Raw genomic sequence first — 17,496 nt, 5'->3', positions numbered from 1 at the left:
GATATTTGGGGGTGACAGACCCCTAGCAACGACCCAGGAATATAGATCTCTCTGGACATGCCATGACGACATATGTTGCCCTCGCATCACCAGGCACTTTTGGTCATGACAAGCCCAGCTCAGCGAGAATGGCTTCGTTATGCTCCCCAACCCGGGGCACCGAGTCCATGCGAGCCCCATATCCGCCATGCGCTGCATTCTTTGTGGACCCCGGTGGGAGAAGGGCCGGGATGCGCCCAGCAGGCGTGTCCACATCCGTCCAACGATCCCGAGCTCGCAGTTGAGCATGCTCCCACACACCGCGCATGTCGTTGACATTGGCGTTGGCAATAACCGCGGCGTCGAGTCGAGCGATGGTCTCCTCGGCCGTCAGCTTGGCGAACTCGGCCGTAATGATTGTTTTGAGTGCCTGCCGGTTTTCCGTTCGGAGTGCGTTGGTCGAGAACCGGGGATCCACCGCCAGCTCTGGCTGCGTTAGGACGGTATGACAGAAGTTGGCCCACTCTCTTTCGTTCTGAATGCCCAGCATCACCGATTGCCCGTCGCCGGTTTCGAATGGTCCATACGGATAGATCGAAGCATGCGAGGCCCCGGCTGGCACTGGCGCCGGCGCATTGTCAAAGGCGTAGTACATCGGAAACCCCATCCATTCGACCATGCTCTCCAGCATCGAGATGTCGATACGGCACCCGAGGCCGTCTTTGCCACGCTGCATCAATGCGGACAGAATGTTGGTGTAGGCGTACATGCCGGCCGCAATATCTGCGATGGAAATGCCCACCTTGGCGGGTTCGGTATCGCTGCCGGTGACGGACAGCAGACCGGCTTCACTTTGAATGAGAAGATCATACGCTTTCTTGTCCCGATACGGACCGTCTTGTCCGTACCCCGAGATATCACAGACGATCAACGAGGGGTGTTTCGCCTGCAGGGCCTCGTGCGAGAGACCCAACCGCGCAGTGGCCCCGGGAGCCAGGTTCTGGACCAGCACATCGGCATGTTCCAGCAATTTCATCAGGACGGCATGATCTTTCTCCTCCTTGAGATCCAGCGCCAAGCTCTCCTTGGATCGATTGGTCCACATAAAATGGGATGCCAGGCCCTTGACGCGGGAGTCATACTGGCGCGCAAAGTCTCCCACGCCCGGCCGCTCGACCTTGATGACGCGCGCTCCGAGATCAGCCAGCTGCCGAGTGCAAAATGGCGCGGCAATGGCTTGTTCGAGACTGACGACCGTCACCCCAGCTAGAGGTGCACGTCGGTGACCATGTGAGGTGGTACTGGAGTACAGTCGCCCGACCGCGCCAGGATAGCAACCCGACCGACTTAAAGGACGAAGAGCCTGCTGAGAATGAAGCAACCGCATGTTTTTGAAATAATATGAAGACACTACAGAGACCATCCGCTGCTTTTCGCGATCAACTCGGTCTTTAGTGGACCCCGCAGTCGGCAATTATCATCCCAGGTCGGCTATATGAGATCGCAACGGCCCCCAGTACGTATAAAGCTCCGGTCCACACGAGCTACTCCCAACCACCCGGGCAAAGAAACATCATTCCAATCATGTCTCGGACACAATGGCAGCGGTCTCTCTGGTCGCATCGAGTCACCTTATCATCCCGACAATCACCATGCCGGACACTCATTGCTCGCGTTCCGACTGTGCGCGCAGCATTCTCCACTTCGGCTCAACGCGAGCTGATGGAGATGACCGGCTTCAGCGATGAACAGCTCACAGTGCGAGAGGCCATCTCGAATATTTGCTCAAAATTCCCCAATACCTACTGGCAGGAGCGCGACCAACAGGAGAAAGACCCGAAGGAGTTTCATGCCGCCCTGGCGAAAGATGGCTGGCTCGGTATTGCGCTGCCCGAGTCGCTAGGAGGTGCCGGGCTGGGTACGTCTATCATGGGGCGGCCTTATTCGCTGACAATTCGACTGCTAATTCAATATCATAGGAATCTCCGAGGCCACCATGATGATGCAGACAATCACCCAGTCGGGGGCCGGCATGGCCGGCGCACAAGCCATCCATGCAAATGTCTACGCGACACAGCCGCTGGCCAAGTTTGGCACGCAAGAGCAGCTTGAGACCACGATCCCCAACATTATTAATGGCACTTGGCGAACGTGCTTTGGGGTGACCGAGCCCAACACCGGGCTCGACACCCTGCGATTGAAGACCCTCGCTACGAAGACCGCTGACGGGTACTCTGTCTCGGGTCAGAAGATCTGGATTACCTGTGCGCAAGTCGCATCGAAGATGATCCTGCTGGCCCGGACCACGCCTCTGGAGGAAGTGCAAAAGCCGACCGAGGGCCTGTCGTTGTTCTGTATCGACATCGACCGCAACCACCGGGGACTAGACCTGCGCAAGATCAAGAAGATGGGCGGCCGCGCCGTGGACGCGAACGAGGTCTTCTTTGATCACTATGACATTCCGGCCGACTCCTTAATTGGTCAAGAGAATCAGGGCTTCAAGATCATCCTGCACGGCATGAACGCTGAGCGCTGCCTGCTGGCAGGTGAAGCGCTCGGTCTAGGCTACGCGGCCCTCGAGAAGGCCTCGCAGTATGCTAAGGAGCGCGTGGTCTTTGGGCGACCGATCGGGCAGAACCAGGGCGTGGCACACCCGCTGGCGGACGCCTACATGAAGCTGGAGGCGGCGAAGCTGGCTACCTACCACGCGGCGCGCCTCTATGATACCAACGACGGCTCCATCCCCTTCCACTCCATCGGGGTGGCGTGCAACAGCGCCAAGTATCTGGCGGCCGAAGCTGCGTTCACGGCGTGCGAGCGCGCGGTCCTGGCCCATGGCGGTATGGGCTACGCGATGGAGTACGATGTGGAGCGGTACCTGCGCGAGTGTCTCGTGCCCCGAATCGCCCCGGTGAGCCGGGAAATGATCTTGAACTACGTGAGCGAGAAAGTGCTCGAGCTGCCCCGAAGCTACTAGTGTGTATATACATAATAGTAACCATGTCAAGAAAGACGAGAAGAATCAAAATACGTAATCATGGAGCGGCCGGGAGATCCTTCGACCGATTCCCCGCAAATACGCGGTCGACCTCGTATTCGCGACATGGGCCTGAGCCGTAGAGGACGTAGGTCAGCTCACTCCGTCTCAGTGATTGTCTATCTAGGATAAAATGGTGGGCGTGCCGCGAAGTAAAGGCTGCGCAGCCTGTCTCCAGCGACGCGTCAAGGTGGGTGAAGACGATTTCGTATCTTGGCGGCACTCAAGCAAGGGGACTCACTGTCAATCACAGTGCGATGAAACGCACCCGGCGTGCCATGCCTGCCAACGGAGAGATACCCAGTGCCCAGGATATGCTCGAGAGCGCAAGTTTTACTACCACCGGTTTTCAGAGCCATCCCCTCAGCCTCGGAACGCCAGCCAGCACGCCGTGGTTTCCCTGCATCGGGGGCAGAAACAGTCCTTGGACTCGCCGATAGATGGAAAATGCGCGCCGGGCTTGGTGGCGGGAGCCATCGACCAGCTGTATCGAGAGGGGTTCTGTGCCTTTGTTCATACAAGCTTCTATGGTCAATTCCATGGATATCGAACTCGGGTCGACGCGAACTGGTTCGATGTGGCTCGGGACTCCACTGGTAGGTTCGGCCATACGGTGGGCTGGGCTCTCCGCAGCCTGGGGTCGTTGCAAATCGGCCGACGGCAGGGGGATCAGAGACAGCTGGCCGCCAGTCGCGAGATGTATGGCCAGGCATTGCGACAGCTCGCGCGGCTGCTCAGTAAACCCTCCTCGGCTTTGACGGACGAGACCCTGATGGCGGCCACCCTCCTTGGAGTGTATGAGTTGGTGAATCGCACTGGCCAGCAACCGTGGCTACTGCATTCTCGGGGCATCTCCCATCTCTTCCGGATCCGGGGACCCCAGGCACATATCCGTGGGCTAGGTCGGACAGTGCTGGTCTCCATCCGGAGCTTTCTGGTGTTTGAAGCGCTCAGTCGAGGCGAAAGATGTCTCTTGGGAGACGAAGAATGGAGGTCAATCCTCCCAGACACTCTCAAAGCGGACCAGCAGAGGGGCAGAGCGAGTCACCTAGGTGAGTTGATTGACCGTGCCTTCAATGAAGTTGCTCTTGTCCCGGGATTTCTCGCCAACGTCAGAGCTCTGGCCGATTCTCATACCACAGACGGTGCCACACGACAGCAGCTGGTCCATCGCATCGCGGGCTGCCGAACAACACTTGGTGATCTGGAAATGCAGCTGTCCGTGGGAACCTACCGTCCGGAGTTCGTCGGCCCTATTTCCGTCCCGGTCGCGAAGCTGTTGGTCCAGGCCTCCTGCGAAGGGATCGAACTGGCTCGCGCTCTGCTTCAGCAACTGTTGGTAGTACTTGAGCGCGATCCTTCCCGAGGAACAGCCATCCCAGCACCTTCAGACGGCGAGGACCCCTGGGATATCTTTCAGAATCAGACTGCGATGATGCTCCTGGCGCGAGAACGCCGTAGTCTGCAGCCGGCACGGCCCCAGGGGCACCAGAGCCAGGCTGGGACATGGCTCGATCGGGTCTCTATGTCAATGGGAATGGTGCTGCCTGAGAACGCGCCAATGTGAGTCAAGTCCAACTGTCAACCCTCGACAAACTTGATCATCGAATTCGTCAATCCGTCGGGACCTTCAAAAAGGCCACTCTCACTCAGTTGCAAACATCCGGACACAATGAAATCGTCTAGGATGTGACACCCGAACAAAGGCATAGATTACTGGGCTGATGCAACAGCATCTCTGTCCGGTGCAGTGAGAGGTGTTCCACATGGCGCACATGGACACCTGGCTTGGTCCCACCCCCGGCTCAAACCTCTGGAATGTGCGAAGAATGGAGGCGAAGGTTCGATTTCCGGAATGTCGGGGGGAGGGTGGTCGTTGGCTGGTTGCGGATGCGACGATGGACTCATCCTCGCCGGATCAAGGAAACAGTGACATTGCCTTGAGGTAATCATGATCCTCGCAATCATTTTTCGGATCATGAAGAGATCCACCTGCTATGCATTATGCTGGTATTATTGTATAATTCCCCGCGCATAGGCTGGGAGGCAGTAATCTAGATGCCTGGTTGTCTCGCCCCAAAGCCAGGGGGATCCCGTTAGTGTCAAACCTTGCCCGGTGGAGTTGTACCTACATATTCTGAAACAGAGATCGGATTTCTGCGCCATACCCCTACGAAAAAATACATACCCAGGCTTTCTGTTCGGTCGGCGTGTCTGGGGCACCGGACGGAGGGGACCAAGAATGTACCTGTCGCATTCTGGTGACAGCATTATTAATGAATAGGATAGTGGTTCCTGCAATGGTATGCCCATCCACGGATCCCCCCGGGTGTGCCTGAATCCCAAAGCGACCATCAGCCACCGAGTGCTTGCGTGTCCCTCGCAGGGCTGATTGGCCAACCATAGGCTAAGCATTCTGCTAGTCACTAGGCGGAGCTTGGCTGACCACTAGGAACCGCGTGTTCACGCCTGTCACGTCATCTGGCATCACAGGCAGCAGATCCGCCCTAACCCAATCGCCAGCCATTCTGATCCGTCAATGTTGCCACGACTTGCGTGCTGGAACAAAATTCTATTCTTAGGGGCGAGTGACTGCATTACTATATAAGCATTCCCTTCCCACAGCCCTTTCCTACAGCCCTACCCCTTGTTAGCCCAACTCTGCTGCCCACGGTATCCGATCCAACACTCCACACGCACAATGTCCTTCCCACGTTCGTCTAGTGAGCGCGCCGGCTCTATAAACTCGCAAGACAGCAGCCAAAAGACGGCTCTGCACACCAAGAATGACCCCAACCTAGCACTGTATGAGGCACAGCCAAGTACGTTGCGGAAACTCCTAAGTTATTGCTGCCACACAAGACTAACTAACCGTCACAGTTGCGGTGAACACCCAACCAGCGACTCGAGATATTGTATCGCTGCGGAGTATGCAGCACAAAGACCGGGATGGCCGGGTTATTTGTAAGTTGCGCCGGAGAACATGAGCAAGGACCCCGATGCTGACGGGAGATAGCCGACCCGGACCTTTCAAACCCGACCCGGAATCGTCTGGAACGGCCCCTGGATACAATCCGATCATTCCAGGCTGCCATCGAGTCCCATCGCCGACATAACTAGAGATCGAAGAGACAGGGAGACTGTAATGTTGGGATGAAAGGATGAAACGAAGGAACGTCGACTATGCCATGTACTTCAACCGTGGATTTTATGTGATATATTAGTACTCTTGCGGAGTTATGAATTGGCGTTAATAACGAAATTGAGATGATTTATCTTTTGTCTTAGGGTCTCTGGACTTCGTGTTATACGAATGACGCCTCAGACATCTATAGAGCCCGGGGTACAATTGACAGTAAATTGAGATACAATCGCACCAATTCGGATACTTCTGGATCGACCTGATCGATAAAGTACATAAATATGGCAATCGGGCTATGGGCTGTCTGGATTGACAACAATTGCTGTAGAGACGTACTTCCAAGAGCGCATCCCAATCATGATCCCGGGGTTACCTCTTCAAAGCACTCCCGGATTAGTTGGTTATCATTAAAGCAGGAACAAGATAGCGATTTAAGTTCCCAGTCCACTCCGTTAAGGTAGGTGCCTAGTCTTTCCAAGCAACCATCGCCGAACGGGAGCATCAACACCTCGCCATCAAACCGAGACATGGTGACAGTAGAATATGGTCGCATTCGAAAACGATTGATTTGCGCAAAGAAAAATATCATCTCCATTATGCGAACATCAAGACATACGCACTGTCGCCGCCATTTCGAGCGGAGCCCCACTTCACCGCGTCAGCCGGTAAATACTTTTGCTTCGCATCACTTTTTCACTCAAGAAATCTTACCCATCTGGCCCCAGCTATTTTTGTCTCTCCATTGTCTCTAGATAAATACTGGTGTCTTCGCGGTATCCCCATACTATCTCGACTTGATCTGAGCCACGCCGGTAGATGCCTGGTCCGCTCAGTCCGTACGTCGGTATTATCAATTTTAGTTGCAGAAACCGGAACACATACTGTAAATAGGTAGGTGGAGTTGGTCATCTGAACCATTCTTTAGACTCGGATCTGTTGAACCGATGTGCATCCACCCAAGCCCTAAGGCTAGTTGACGCGGTCCGCCATATTCGGTCTGGCTCTGCATATTGAATAATGGAGACTCTGGATGAAGGCTAAGTCTACCATACGCGTCCCTCCTAAATGGACGAATTGGAGTTCGTTGAAAGGGCCTTTGGGTCTTAATGACCACTGGCCAAGCGACATACCTCATTTCTTGAGATCCCCTGGCTTCCTTTTTTTGCATTTAGCGTCTTGTTCGCTGGGTCAGCGCTCTTGATTTGAAACTATAACTCTTCGTCTCTATAACAGATCTATCAAAAACTCTCCAGTCCCCTCGCCAATCTTCCTTCTGTTGCTTCAGACAACAGATCTGCTCAACATATACAATGAAACTCTCTTTTCTTTCATTTGCAACACTCATCGGGGTCACCCTGGCAAGCCTGGACCCCATTGTGATCAAGGTCAAACCCTTGCGAATTGGGGCAAATCATGGTTACTGATGCGCGTTCCATACAGGGCTCTAAGTTCTTCTACTCAGCCAATGACACTCAATTGTGAGTTAGGCGATGCAAACACTTCCTCTCCTATTACCTAGACTAACAGTCAGCAGCTATCTTCGCGGTGTTGCCTATCAGCGTAAGAGAACTACACTCAACCAGAGATGGTCTCACTGAATCTCCACAGAAAGTAACTACAAAGATCCTCTTGCGGACGTGGAGGCGTGCAAGCGTGACATTCCAATCCTCAAGGAGCTGCGAACCAACGTCATTCGCACTTATATGATCAACCCCAATGCGGACCACTCGGAATGCATGAAGCTCCTTTCGGATGCAGGCATCTACCTGATCTCTGACCTGTCGGACCCATCTCAGTCCATCAATCGAAATGACCCACAGTGGTTGACCAGCCTTTACACTCGGTACACTAGTGTCATTGACGAGCTGTCGCAATACAACAACACAATTGGCTTTTTTGCTGGCAACGAGGTCTCCAACACTATTGCCACTACAGATGCCAGTGCCTTTGTGAAGGCTTCTGTTCGTGATATGAAGAGCTGGATCAAAGAGAAGGGTTATAGATCGATGGGTGTTGGATATGCGACCGCGGATGTGGCTGCCATTCGTGAACACATGGCTGAATATTTTGACTGCGAGAGTGTGGAAGAGAGCATCGACTTCTGGGGCTACAACATCTATTCTTGGTGCGGTGACTCGAACTATGTGCAGTCCGGTTACAAAGCGCGCACCGAGGAGTTCAAGGACTATGCCGTCCCTGTCTTCTTCTCTGAGTATGGGTGCAACGAGGTGGAACCTCGCACGTTCACAGAGGTGAAAGCCCTATATGGCGATACGATGGCCCAAGTCTGGTCCGGTGGCATCGTGTATATGTACTTCCAGGAGGCGAACGATTACGGGTTAGTCTCAGTAGTAGACAGCACCAGCGTCAGCAAGAGGCCCGACTTCTCCTATTACTCCGAGGAGATTGCCACTGTGGATCCCACGGGCATCAAAAAGGCATCTTACACGCCGACCAACGGCCTGCAGACCTGCCCCACGGTTGATAGTGACTGGAAGGCCAAGCCCTCTCCGCTGCCCCCGACTCCAGACGCAGATCTGTGTGAGTGCATGTACAATGCTGCGGCTTGCGTGGTGAGTGACTCGGTCTCCAGCTCCAAATACGGCGAGTTATTTAACACGGTGTGTGGCTCGACATCATGCACGGGGTTGAATGGCAATGGCACCACGGGCTTGTACAATGCCTACAGCATGTGCGAGTCCAAGCAGAAGCTCGCCTTTGCCCTGAACAAATACTACTCGGAACACAAAGAGGTGGCCACTGCCTGCAACTGGGGAGGTTCGGCCACCACCAAGGTCACCACTAAGGCGACGGGCACCTGCTCCATGCAAATGAAGGAGGCAGGTACTGCAGGCCTTGGTACTGTCACCACAGAGGCTACGGCCACGGCGGATTCAGGCACATCCACTGCGTCAACCGCCGGCGCTCCTGTCAGCATGCACTCCAGCGTAGTGGCTGGCTCTTTTCAGATAGGTGCATACATAACGACGGCGGTGCTGGCGGGCTTGGGAATGATCCTGCTATAATCCATTTAGGGTTGCTGAGTGCTTCATTCTCTCTACCCTGTCCTTTATGGCAGCAAGTACCTTGTCGACTTGCATTCTTTCTTCTTGACATCTGGGTCATCTTCCTGTACGCAGTTCCATTCGAGTTAACCTGGCTTAGTCTGAACAATGCATATGATTCGTGATATCAGTTTATTGATTTGTACCAGATCCTACGACAGCCCTCTTCGTTAAAATAGCCGACGTTTCATCTAATCTCTCCCAGTCATGGGCATCTCGACAAGCCTGGCGACTTAATCGCACTGCCCGGCTCGTCCGGTCTCTCATCTCTGCTTCGTATTGGTCGATTGCCGCGGCTGCCGAGGATGAGCCGGCGTAGATTTTGTCAATGGCTTCCATGAGTCGGTATGCATCGAGAAGGCCATGATTTGCTGCTTCTCCGCGGTCTGGGGCAGTCAGTCACTACCTGTCCTTTCGACAATAATGGGCTTAATCTTACACATTGTCATCGCATGCGCTGCGTCCCCCGCCAGTGTTACGCGGCCGGTATGATTATCCCACGGCAGACATTCCCAGTCGGCCAATTTGATCTCGGTGACGCGGGTCCCAGCTGGGATACGGTCCACTGCTTGCTGCAGGAAAGGCACAAATCCCTGTGCACGGCGCTTCATGTTGGCCAGACGACCTTCATCTGTGGCAGCAACCTCATCCTCTGGTCCTCGCACTGGCCAGGACATGCAGATCTGAGCTCGATATCGTTCGACATCGGATCCCGCCGTGCCATTAACCTGCGGTGTTTCCAGCATAGAGAACCAGAAGAAGGCCCCCGTGGGAGGATGGCAGCCTTGAAAGAGAAGTGGATCCATGGCCCGCAACGGTTGGATCTCGTCAGGGGTCAGATCCACCGCGACGCCGGTGAAGTTGATTTCGAGAGGTGTATTGCTGAACGCGTCTGGTCGCAGCACCTGCCGAACCAGTGAACGGCTGCCTTCGACACCGACAACCATCCGGCCCGTCACCGTAGTTTGATCTGCAAGCACCAGGTGTACTTGGTCCTTCTGTGCCAGTTCCAGGCCCACCACACGGCGCCCCCAATGGACGCGATCCTCGATCCCATGGAATAACGCGCGGCGCATTTTCTCTCGGTTGACGCGCCACCGGACGTTGGGAGGGATTTTGAACTTCGGCTCGCCGGTCTGGAGATTGATGAAAAGGAAATTCCCACTGTCGCTGCGCGCGACATCCGGATCTACCTGGACGTCCCGAATGCGCGCCAGTGTGTCGTCAGGTAGCATTTTTAGCATGTATTCCAGGGCCCAGTGCAGCGTAATGGCCCAGCCCTGGCCCCGGGCATCGAGGGTCGCATCGCGCTCGTAGATCTCGAAGGGGATGTTCTTTTGCTTCAACGCCTGGCCCAAGGTTAAGCCGACGATACCAGCGCCCACGATCAGAACAGGGTCCATAGTGTTTCTCTTTAATCTTGAGGGTCCTGGAAATTATCATTTCTTGCCATCCCGCACCTTTTTGTGTCTCGGCAGATGTACCAAAAGCCTCACGGATCCGAGGCCGTCGCATAGATAAGGCTTATCGGCTTCACGTTGTCCCGTCGGCTGCGTCGCCAATCCGACGGCTTGGAATACCTGCACATGTAACTATGTCAGGCCGGGGTTAGTCATATAAAGAGAAGCCGGGAAGTTAAGGATTATTGCCCTCGTCGCTCCCAGTCCGTCCTTGTAACATTTCAAACATGTCACACGAAGCGCTCAACCCGATTCACCCGGCCGTCCTGCCTCACCTGGACCCGGTGTTCATCCAGCTCTACAATGACCACGTCGCGAACACCCCCGTGGGTCCCATTGATCTATCTGTCCTCCGCAGCAAATATTCGGTCCTCTACTCGTACGGGACCGGGCCAGCACCCGACTGCGCACGCATCTACGATACTCAGGTTCTGGGTCATAATGGCGATCCAATTCCCGTGCGAGTGTACGAGCCGGCAGCGCCTGGTCCGTGGCCAGTACATGTGGATTTTCATGGCGGCGGTAGGGAGACACGAAAAATATGGCAAAAGTGAACTGGCTAAACGTGTGTCTGAACAGGATGGGGCCTCGGTGATCTTGAGACAGAAGCACATATCTGCAAGCATCTCTGCGTCAAGGCGAATGTCTGCGTAATTGATGTGGAATACCGACTGGTGCCCGAACACGCCTTTCCGATTGGCGTTCAGGACTCCTTCGCAGCGCTGCAGTACATCCATTCGAACGGCGAAAAATTCAATATCAATCCCGGCCGCATCTCGCTGGGAGGTGTTTCAGCGGGCGCAAATATTGCTTTAGTGTGTGCACATCTCGCCCGCGATGCCAATCTGCCTCTGCAGCTCATTGCTGTGGGGACCCCGGTGATCGACGACATCTCAAAATACAGCTCTGCGGCCGAGGCACCCTGGCCGTCAATGAAGCAGATGGAGCATGCGCCAACGCTCAACTGGGGACGCTTGAAATGGTTTGACAACTTGAAATGGCAGAGCATCGCTGCTGACGGCCCTGATCGAAAGGCCCAGCTGGCCGCGGTGAAATGGTTTGCAAACATTTTGCAAGCCCCTGATTTCACCCGGCTGCCGAAAACAGTCCTTTACACCGCAGGTTGTGACCCGTTGCGGGATGAGGGCGAAGCATATGCGCAAAAATTGATCGAAGGAGGCAATGAAGTGATCCAGAAGCGGTTTGCCGGTGTCCCACATCCATTCATGCATATGGACAAAGGTGAGTTGCGATCTATATCCTCTCAAAACACTCGTTGACACCTCTCCCAGATCTGTGGCAGGCGAAGCAATTTATTGACTTGACGGCGGAACATATTAAGGCTACGCTTCACCGATAGAGGTGCATACAATATTGGCATGACTTAGAGCTAGATGGAATGCAAGACAGAATAGGTTATCGTAAACTTTCTACAGCAAGTCACTCTTGAAGTTCACTGGAATAACAAATGCATGATTCTCGCACAAATATACTGCTAAATATTATCAGCGACCTTCCAGGGCGTATAGTTGATGTGCCAATGGAACGATAGACGCCTCTAATGGCCGTAAATTAACACCCAATATCATCTGCGCCTTCGCTGAATCACACGAATAATGCGTGTCCGCAATGCGCTTACCAGGATCTCCCACTGGAATCCTCTGGTGACTCTGTGGAAGTCTGGCACGAATAATATCCCCGATTTCCTGAGTGTCGTAAGATGCCTGGGTGATCAGGAATCGCTCGTGTCCGCTCGCAGAGAAAGTCAGCGCCTTCAAACATGTCTCCGCTAGATCCTCAACATCAACCCACACTGGAAATAACTCATTAGCGTAGGAGTTTGGGATGGAATGAGGTAACATACCTGGCGCTTTCGTTGGAGGCAACTCCCCGTCCTTGCCTGCACTCAGGACCTGCCACACAATTTGATTGCTTGCATTCAACTGGGAGAGTGACTCTATGGGATGGATCATGCGGCCAAAAACCATCCCAGGGCAAAGTGCCACTAGTTGATATTGGACCGGATGCTCTCGAACATAATCCCAGGCGGCGCGTTCAGCGACAACTTTTGAGGCGCGGTATGCGACAGGCTATTTGAAATTAGCAGTATGCTGGATATGAAAAGAAGGACCCCCATACCACAGCTGGTGCATTCACCCCGTCTTCATATGACAGTGGAGACCAATCCTTCTCGGTGTAGACACGTCCAGGCTGCAAACCCAAACTGGCGTCGTAGACGCTAGCGAAGCTGGACATGATGACCAGCCGTCGAACAGAGGAGTGTTGTTTCGCAGCTTCGCAGACAGTTTGTGTCCCTTTCAGCGCAGGGGCCATCAACTTTTCTTCAAACTCCCCTGGGCGCGCATCGTAGGTAAACGCCGATGCCAAGTGGAGGATGGCCTGGCAGTCGCGCACCGCGTTGGAAAATGCTTTAAGATCATTCGGGTCCGGCACGACCACAAGCTCTAGGTTTGATAAATTCTCTGTACCGGCCGCGCTCAATGCTTTGCGAGTTTCCTTCGCCTTGTCTGTGGAGCGCACTGTTGCACGGACGCGGTATTGGGAACGCAGAAGAGTTGCAAGACAGTGAGCCGCGATGAATCCATTTCCACCAGTCACTAGGACGAGAGATCCGGGATCAATTGGAGGCATGGTGGATGGAATTATGAGCTGTACCATAAGACTCGACCAGATTCTTATACTTTGGGGCTTCCTATCCGCACCGTCGGATAGATCGGGCGCTTTCCGATAACCCCTAGCCCTGAAACTGTGAACGCGGGGGTTCTCGGCGGCCTACGGGTAGCGACTATTCAATCCGATTAGCATCAATTTCTAAGCGTCAAAGTGAGTGTCTGCCGCTGGGTGCAGTAGATTCGAGGTTGTTATAAAAACTTCCCGCACGTCAACATGTCCATCATCAGCCAACGGTATATCTCGTAAAAAACCCCCGGAAGACTATTTCTGAGAATTGGGTCTGAATTGCCAAATTTCCCCAAAGAGAAATTCTTAGGAAGGATGGTCTGTCTGGGAACTAAGGTAGAGCACTTGGCCGGAAATTCTAATAATCTCAAACACCGACAAAAATGGAAATCGATGAGGGACTTTGCATATTTATAAATATGGTTCACTCTTAGTCTCCTTTGTTGATAGCTGATTTGAATTACCAAATTCCTCGTTCAACGTTGCTACACTACTCCGCAAAGGAACGGAACCCCATATAATGCTAACGATCCATTCAGTAGACATAGCGGAAGCTTTGGTCGTCATGGACGTCTTGCACAGTCTGTTTTCCAGCCATCCGTGCCTCCAGTTTGCTTCGTGCTGGTGTCCCCAGATGGTCGGCGATAGTGTTACGCCGACCATACATGATTCTTAGAATGGTAGACACGACGATAGCTGCGGCGTTGACCGCAACCAGCGTTATTTTGGCAGGGATATACTGAGGCGCATCCCGGGCCTGGAAGGTTTGTGGGCCGATGATGTTGGCAATGCTAAAGGCAGTAGATATAATTGCAGCACCAGAGACCTAAGATAGTCAGAAAGCAAGGTCCAGTCAGCGACTATAAAATGGTGAACTCACCTTCATAGTATACCCCTTGAAATTTGCGCCAGTCCAAGCGTAGATCAACGCTAGAGGGGCGACAGTCTGATTGGTTAGTGTCATCCGGTTTCAGCGAAGAAAAATGAAGACATACCGTATTCACCAGGTAGATACCTGCCAGACAGCCTCCCTTGTTGGATGTGGGGAGAAATGACATCAGGCATGATCCCAACAGCGTCGGAAGCAAGAGCAAGTCGATCGCCAACCATCTCGAAAATCCTCTGGCGATCGCGATGGTAGAAACCATGGTTGACGCAATGCTCACCACTCCGGACGGCATGTTGAGCAGAGCACTCTCCTTCGAATCGTATCCAAATCCCACAATGAGGATGGCCGAAAAGGTGGTGATCACACCACTGGGAATGGTGATTAGGATAGTGAGCAGCACCAACAACCATGTCTGGAGATCTCCAAACGCTTCCAGGACAGATCGCCAGCGAAAAACTTTGAGTCCTACTCCAGCTTGATCCTGTCGCAATCGTTCGGCCAAACGTTCCTTTTCGGCCGTGGTAAGGAACTTGGCCGTGGCTGGACTCTCGGGGAGGACAAACAGGACCAGAAGCGCAACCAGCACATTGACGGCACCAATGACCACAAACATGATCCGCCAGCCGCCGAAATACAGACTGGGAGAAGCATGTTGAGCGGCAAAAGAGATGAGCCCACCGGCAATCTGGCCGACTCCCAGTCCGCAGTACCAAAGGCCATACCGAGGTGTTGACTCGGCGCGGGTATACCACATGCTTGTGTATATTGTCAACGAGGGGGCTGCAAAACGATACCGTATTAGCACACGCTCGAACCGTGGGTGGTAGCTTCACCTATAACGGATTCCACCAGCCCCAGCAAGATCCGTAAGGCTAGTATTCCTCGAAAATTGCTGGAAGCGGAAGAACAACAGAGAATAATTCCCCAGCAGAAGACATTGGCACCGAGCACTTTGGTGATAGGGAATCGCTGCAAAAGTACACCCTGCGGAAGTTCGGCGACCGCATAGGCAATGAAGAATGCCGTTGCAAGCCAGGAGAAATCATTGCCATTCATCCCCAGGTCATCTTGGATACCCATCACGTTCGCGTAATTGATTGAGATCTTGTCAATCATCTGCAAGAAATAGGTGAGGAACATGATAGGTAGCAGCTGCCAGTCAATTTTGCGGACGAGCTGCTTGTCTTCCATGGTCAGAGCGCCCAAAGAGCAGTCCTCGGACGAAGAGTTCTTCGCGACTTCCTGTTCTTTCTCCATTGCGAGGCAGGAAAATGAAAGATCGTCCCAGAGTCATATTCGACGGTATGGTAGGCTTTATGGGCCTTGGGGTGGCTGAACCCAGGGGTGAGAGATACCGAGCGGCTTCGTATCTCAAAGCTTCTTTCCCCAGACAATCAGTCCGCGTTAATCCAGGATTCGGCAGGGATCGTCAACTTAGACGGACCCACCACGCGACCGTCGCATAGATAAACGTGGACCCGTCGACCACCCGTCGCTTATCGCCGCCAATGCCGATAGGCAGCCGGAAGCCCAGGCAAGAATCCGACGACGAGCTTCATCGACGATGATTATATATTCACCGCGCAGGAGGTGGTCCGGCCGCGACTGTGCTCCATGAACGTCACATCTGTAATTCTCCCAACATGCCATCTCGTACAGACTCGCCCCTCCAGGTCGCCATTATTGGCGCCGGTCTGGGTGGTCTCGCAGCTGCCGTGGCACTGCGTCGTCAGGGTCATGCCATTACCGTCTATGAGCGATACGACTTTGCCAACGAAGTCGGCGCGTCGCTCAGTGCAGCCTCCAATGGATCGCGTTTCCTAGAGGAATGGGGCGTCGACGTGAAGGCTGCGAAACCGGTACGCGCGATCATCTAGATGGTGGTTCCTCAAATTTTAACCAGCTCGGCAGGTCATTCTGAAACAACTGATCATGCATGACTGGTCTAGCGGCACGGTGCAAAACACATATCCGCTGGGCGACTACAAAGCCAAGTTCGGAACGGTATGCGGGAGCCCGAATAGCAGAAAACTACATGCGCTGACGGCGGCTTAGGACTATAACAACTTCCATCGAATTGACATCCACAATGAGCTTCTCAAGTCGGCCTTCGAGGCACCCGGGCAGGGTCCTCAGTGCGTCCTGAAAGTCAACCACAAAGCAATTGGCGTGGACGCGGACAAGGGTCGGATTCAATTCGAAAATGGCGACGAAGCGTCAGCCGACATCATTGTGGCTGCGGATGGAATTCGGGTAAGAGAGCTGCTGGTCTGGATTGGAACCATCGCTAACAAGCCAGTCTCTGACACGTACCCTGATTGGAATCACACCCGACTTTGAGATGTCAACATCCTGTTGCTACCGCTGCATCATTGGCGCCGACAAGCTCCGGGAGTTGGGCCTCGAGGACTATATTTCAAACGAGGCCATCGAGTACTGGGGTGGATTTGGTATTAACAAGATTGTTATGTCGCCATGCAGCAACGGCGAGGTCGTCAGCTGTTATTGCTTTTATCCAGCCTCGCACAACAACCTGCGCGACGGTGAGTGCTTTTGCAGGCCGCAAAGAGATAGCCGAAGCTAATCATCAGACTTCAGACGGATGGGACATCAGTGCGTCACCGCAGCAGCTAGCTGACACCTTTGTCGATCTCGACCCGCGCATGAGGACTTTGATGCTGAATGCCGACGATATCAAGATGTGGCGCTGTATGTAATCCTTCCTGCCTCCGCGGACACAGAAACTAACAAGTTGGTACGCCAGTGTATCGGCATCAGCCCTATCCGTACTGGGTCAAGGGCAAGGTCTGCCTGCTTGGGGATGCCGGTATGTATCTCAATTCCTCTCCGATCTACACTGACACCATGCCACAGCACATCCCATGATGCCGGACCAATCGCAGGGCTCTTGCATGGCCTTTGAAGATGCCGGAGCCCTGGGTCTCATCTTCCACAAGGATTTCCGGGCTGACTATGGAGTGGCAGAGGGGCTAGAGTTGTACGAGTCATTGCGCAAAGAGCGTGCCACTCGTGTGCAGGAGGCGAGTTTCCGGGCTCGAGAAGATCTGAACGAGCGAATTGGCTGGAGCTCAACAACCGATCGACCTGGGAAGCTGACCATCGAGGATGTCTGCGGGTATAATATGCGGGAGCATCTATTGGAAGTACGAGAGCGCAATTAAATACTTTATCGAAATAAAGAATCGCTTGCAATCAATACGGTA

General features: G+C 53.7%; 11 protein-coding genes across 11 annotated transcripts; 7 read left to right on the top strand and 4 right to left on the bottom strand.

Moving 5' to 3' along the window:
* Nucleotides 1–103: 103 nt before the first annotated feature.
* On the bottom strand, nt 104–1,366 carry N7510_011768 (CaiB/BaiF CoA transferase family protein; the record flags this gene model as incomplete). The annotated part of the gene is made up of 1 exon (XM_056983692.1): nt 104–1,366. The coding sequence occupies one exon, from the start codon at nt 1,364–1,366 to the stop codon at nt 104–106; it is 1,263 nt and encodes a 420-aa protein (XP_056829186.1).
* A 197-nt stretch (nt 1,367–1,563) lies between these two features.
* Nucleotides 1,564–2,956, top strand: N7510_011767 (acyl-CoA dehydrogenase family protein; the record flags this gene model as incomplete). Its single annotated transcript, XM_056983691.1, has 2 exons — nt 1,564–1,897; nt 1,959–2,956. 2 exons carry the CDS (start codon nt 1,564–1,566, stop codon nt 2,954–2,956), a joined length of 1,332 nt encoding a protein of 443 aa, XP_056829185.1.
* A 193-nt stretch (nt 2,957–3,149) lies between these two features.
* N7510_011766 (Zn(II)2Cys6 transcription factor domain-containing protein) lies at nt 3,150–4,583 on the top strand (the record flags this gene model as incomplete). The annotated part of the gene is made up of 1 exon (XM_056983690.1): nt 3,150–4,583. One exon carries the CDS (start codon nt 3,150–3,152, stop codon nt 4,581–4,583), a length of 1,434 nt encoding a protein of 477 aa, XP_056829184.1.
* Nucleotides 4,584–4,782: 199 nt separating this feature from the next.
* N7510_011765 (uncharacterized protein) lies at nt 4,783–4,965 on the top strand (the record flags this gene model as incomplete). The annotated part of the gene is made up of 1 exon (XM_056983689.1): nt 4,783–4,965. The coding sequence occupies one exon, from the start codon at nt 4,783–4,785 to the stop codon at nt 4,963–4,965; it is 183 nt and encodes a 60-aa protein (XP_056829183.1).
* A 752-nt stretch (nt 4,966–5,717) lies between these two features.
* N7510_011764 (DUF2406 domain-containing protein) lies at nt 5,718–6,136 on the top strand (the record flags this gene model as incomplete). Its single annotated transcript, XM_056983688.1, has 3 exons — nt 5,718–5,838; nt 5,897–5,980; nt 6,033–6,136. The coding sequence occupies 3 exons, from the start codon at nt 5,718–5,720 to the stop codon at nt 6,134–6,136; spliced, it is 309 nt and encodes a 102-aa protein (XP_056829182.1).
* Nucleotides 6,137–7,571: 1,435 nt separating this feature from the next.
* N7510_011763 (glycoside hydrolase family 72 protein) lies at nt 7,572–9,184 on the top strand (the record flags this gene model as incomplete). The annotated part of the gene is made up of 3 exons (XM_056983687.1): nt 7,572–7,636; nt 7,693–7,718; nt 7,767–9,184. 3 exons carry the CDS (start codon nt 7,572–7,574, stop codon nt 9,182–9,184), a joined length of 1,509 nt encoding a protein of 502 aa, XP_056829181.1.
* A 171-nt stretch (nt 9,185–9,355) lies between these two features.
* On the bottom strand, nt 9,356–10,626 carry N7510_011762 (FAD-dependent oxidoreductase; the record flags this gene model as incomplete). Its single annotated transcript, XM_056983686.1, has 2 exons — nt 9,356–9,609; nt 9,663–10,626. The coding sequence occupies 2 exons, from the start codon at nt 10,624–10,626 to the stop codon at nt 9,356–9,358; spliced, it is 1,218 nt and encodes a 405-aa protein (XP_056829180.1).
* Nucleotides 10,627–10,910: 284 nt separating this feature from the next.
* Nucleotides 10,911–12,043, top strand: N7510_011761 (alpha/beta hydrolase; the record flags this gene model as incomplete). Its single annotated transcript, XM_056983685.1, has 3 exons — nt 10,911–11,205; nt 11,263–11,925; nt 11,976–12,043. The coding sequence occupies 3 exons, from the start codon at nt 10,911–10,913 to the stop codon at nt 12,041–12,043; spliced, it is 1,026 nt and encodes a 341-aa protein (XP_056829179.1).
* A 145-nt stretch (nt 12,044–12,188) lies between these two features.
* N7510_011760 (uncharacterized protein) lies at nt 12,189–13,335 on the bottom strand (the record flags this gene model as incomplete). Its single annotated transcript, XM_056983684.1, has 3 exons — nt 12,189–12,496; nt 12,548–12,773; nt 12,823–13,335. 3 exons carry the CDS (start codon nt 13,333–13,335, stop codon nt 12,189–12,191), a joined length of 1,047 nt encoding a protein of 348 aa, XP_056829178.1.
* Nucleotides 13,336–13,918: 583 nt separating this feature from the next.
* On the bottom strand, nt 13,919–15,529 carry N7510_011759 (uncharacterized protein; the record flags this gene model as incomplete). Its single annotated transcript, XM_056983683.1, has 4 exons — nt 13,919–14,209; nt 14,264–14,329; nt 14,379–15,052; nt 15,106–15,529. 4 exons carry the CDS (start codon nt 15,527–15,529, stop codon nt 13,919–13,921), a joined length of 1,455 nt encoding a protein of 484 aa, XP_056829177.1.
* Nucleotides 15,530–15,915: 386 nt separating this feature from the next.
* On the top strand, nt 15,916–17,454 carry N7510_011758 (uncharacterized protein; the record flags this gene model as incomplete). The annotated part of the gene is made up of 7 exons (XM_056983682.1): nt 15,916–16,131; nt 16,184–16,276; nt 16,328–16,525; nt 16,572–16,815; nt 16,871–16,981; nt 17,037–17,099; nt 17,147–17,454. The coding sequence occupies 7 exons, from the start codon at nt 15,916–15,918 to the stop codon at nt 17,452–17,454; spliced, it is 1,233 nt and encodes a 410-aa protein (XP_056829176.1).
* Between the last annotated feature and the right edge of the window lie 42 nt (nt 17,455–17,496).

Source organism: Penicillium lagena (genome assembly GCF_028827675.1).
Source record: "Penicillium lagena strain IBT 129212 chromosome Unknown utg000008l_segment0_segment0, whole genome shotgun sequence".
Lineage (NCBI taxonomy): Eukaryota > Fungi > Ascomycota > Eurotiomycetes > Eurotiales > Aspergillaceae > Penicillium > Penicillium lagena.
The sequence above is the reverse complement of the archived record's forward strand: the minus strand, read 5'-3'. Positions and strand labels throughout refer to the sequence as shown.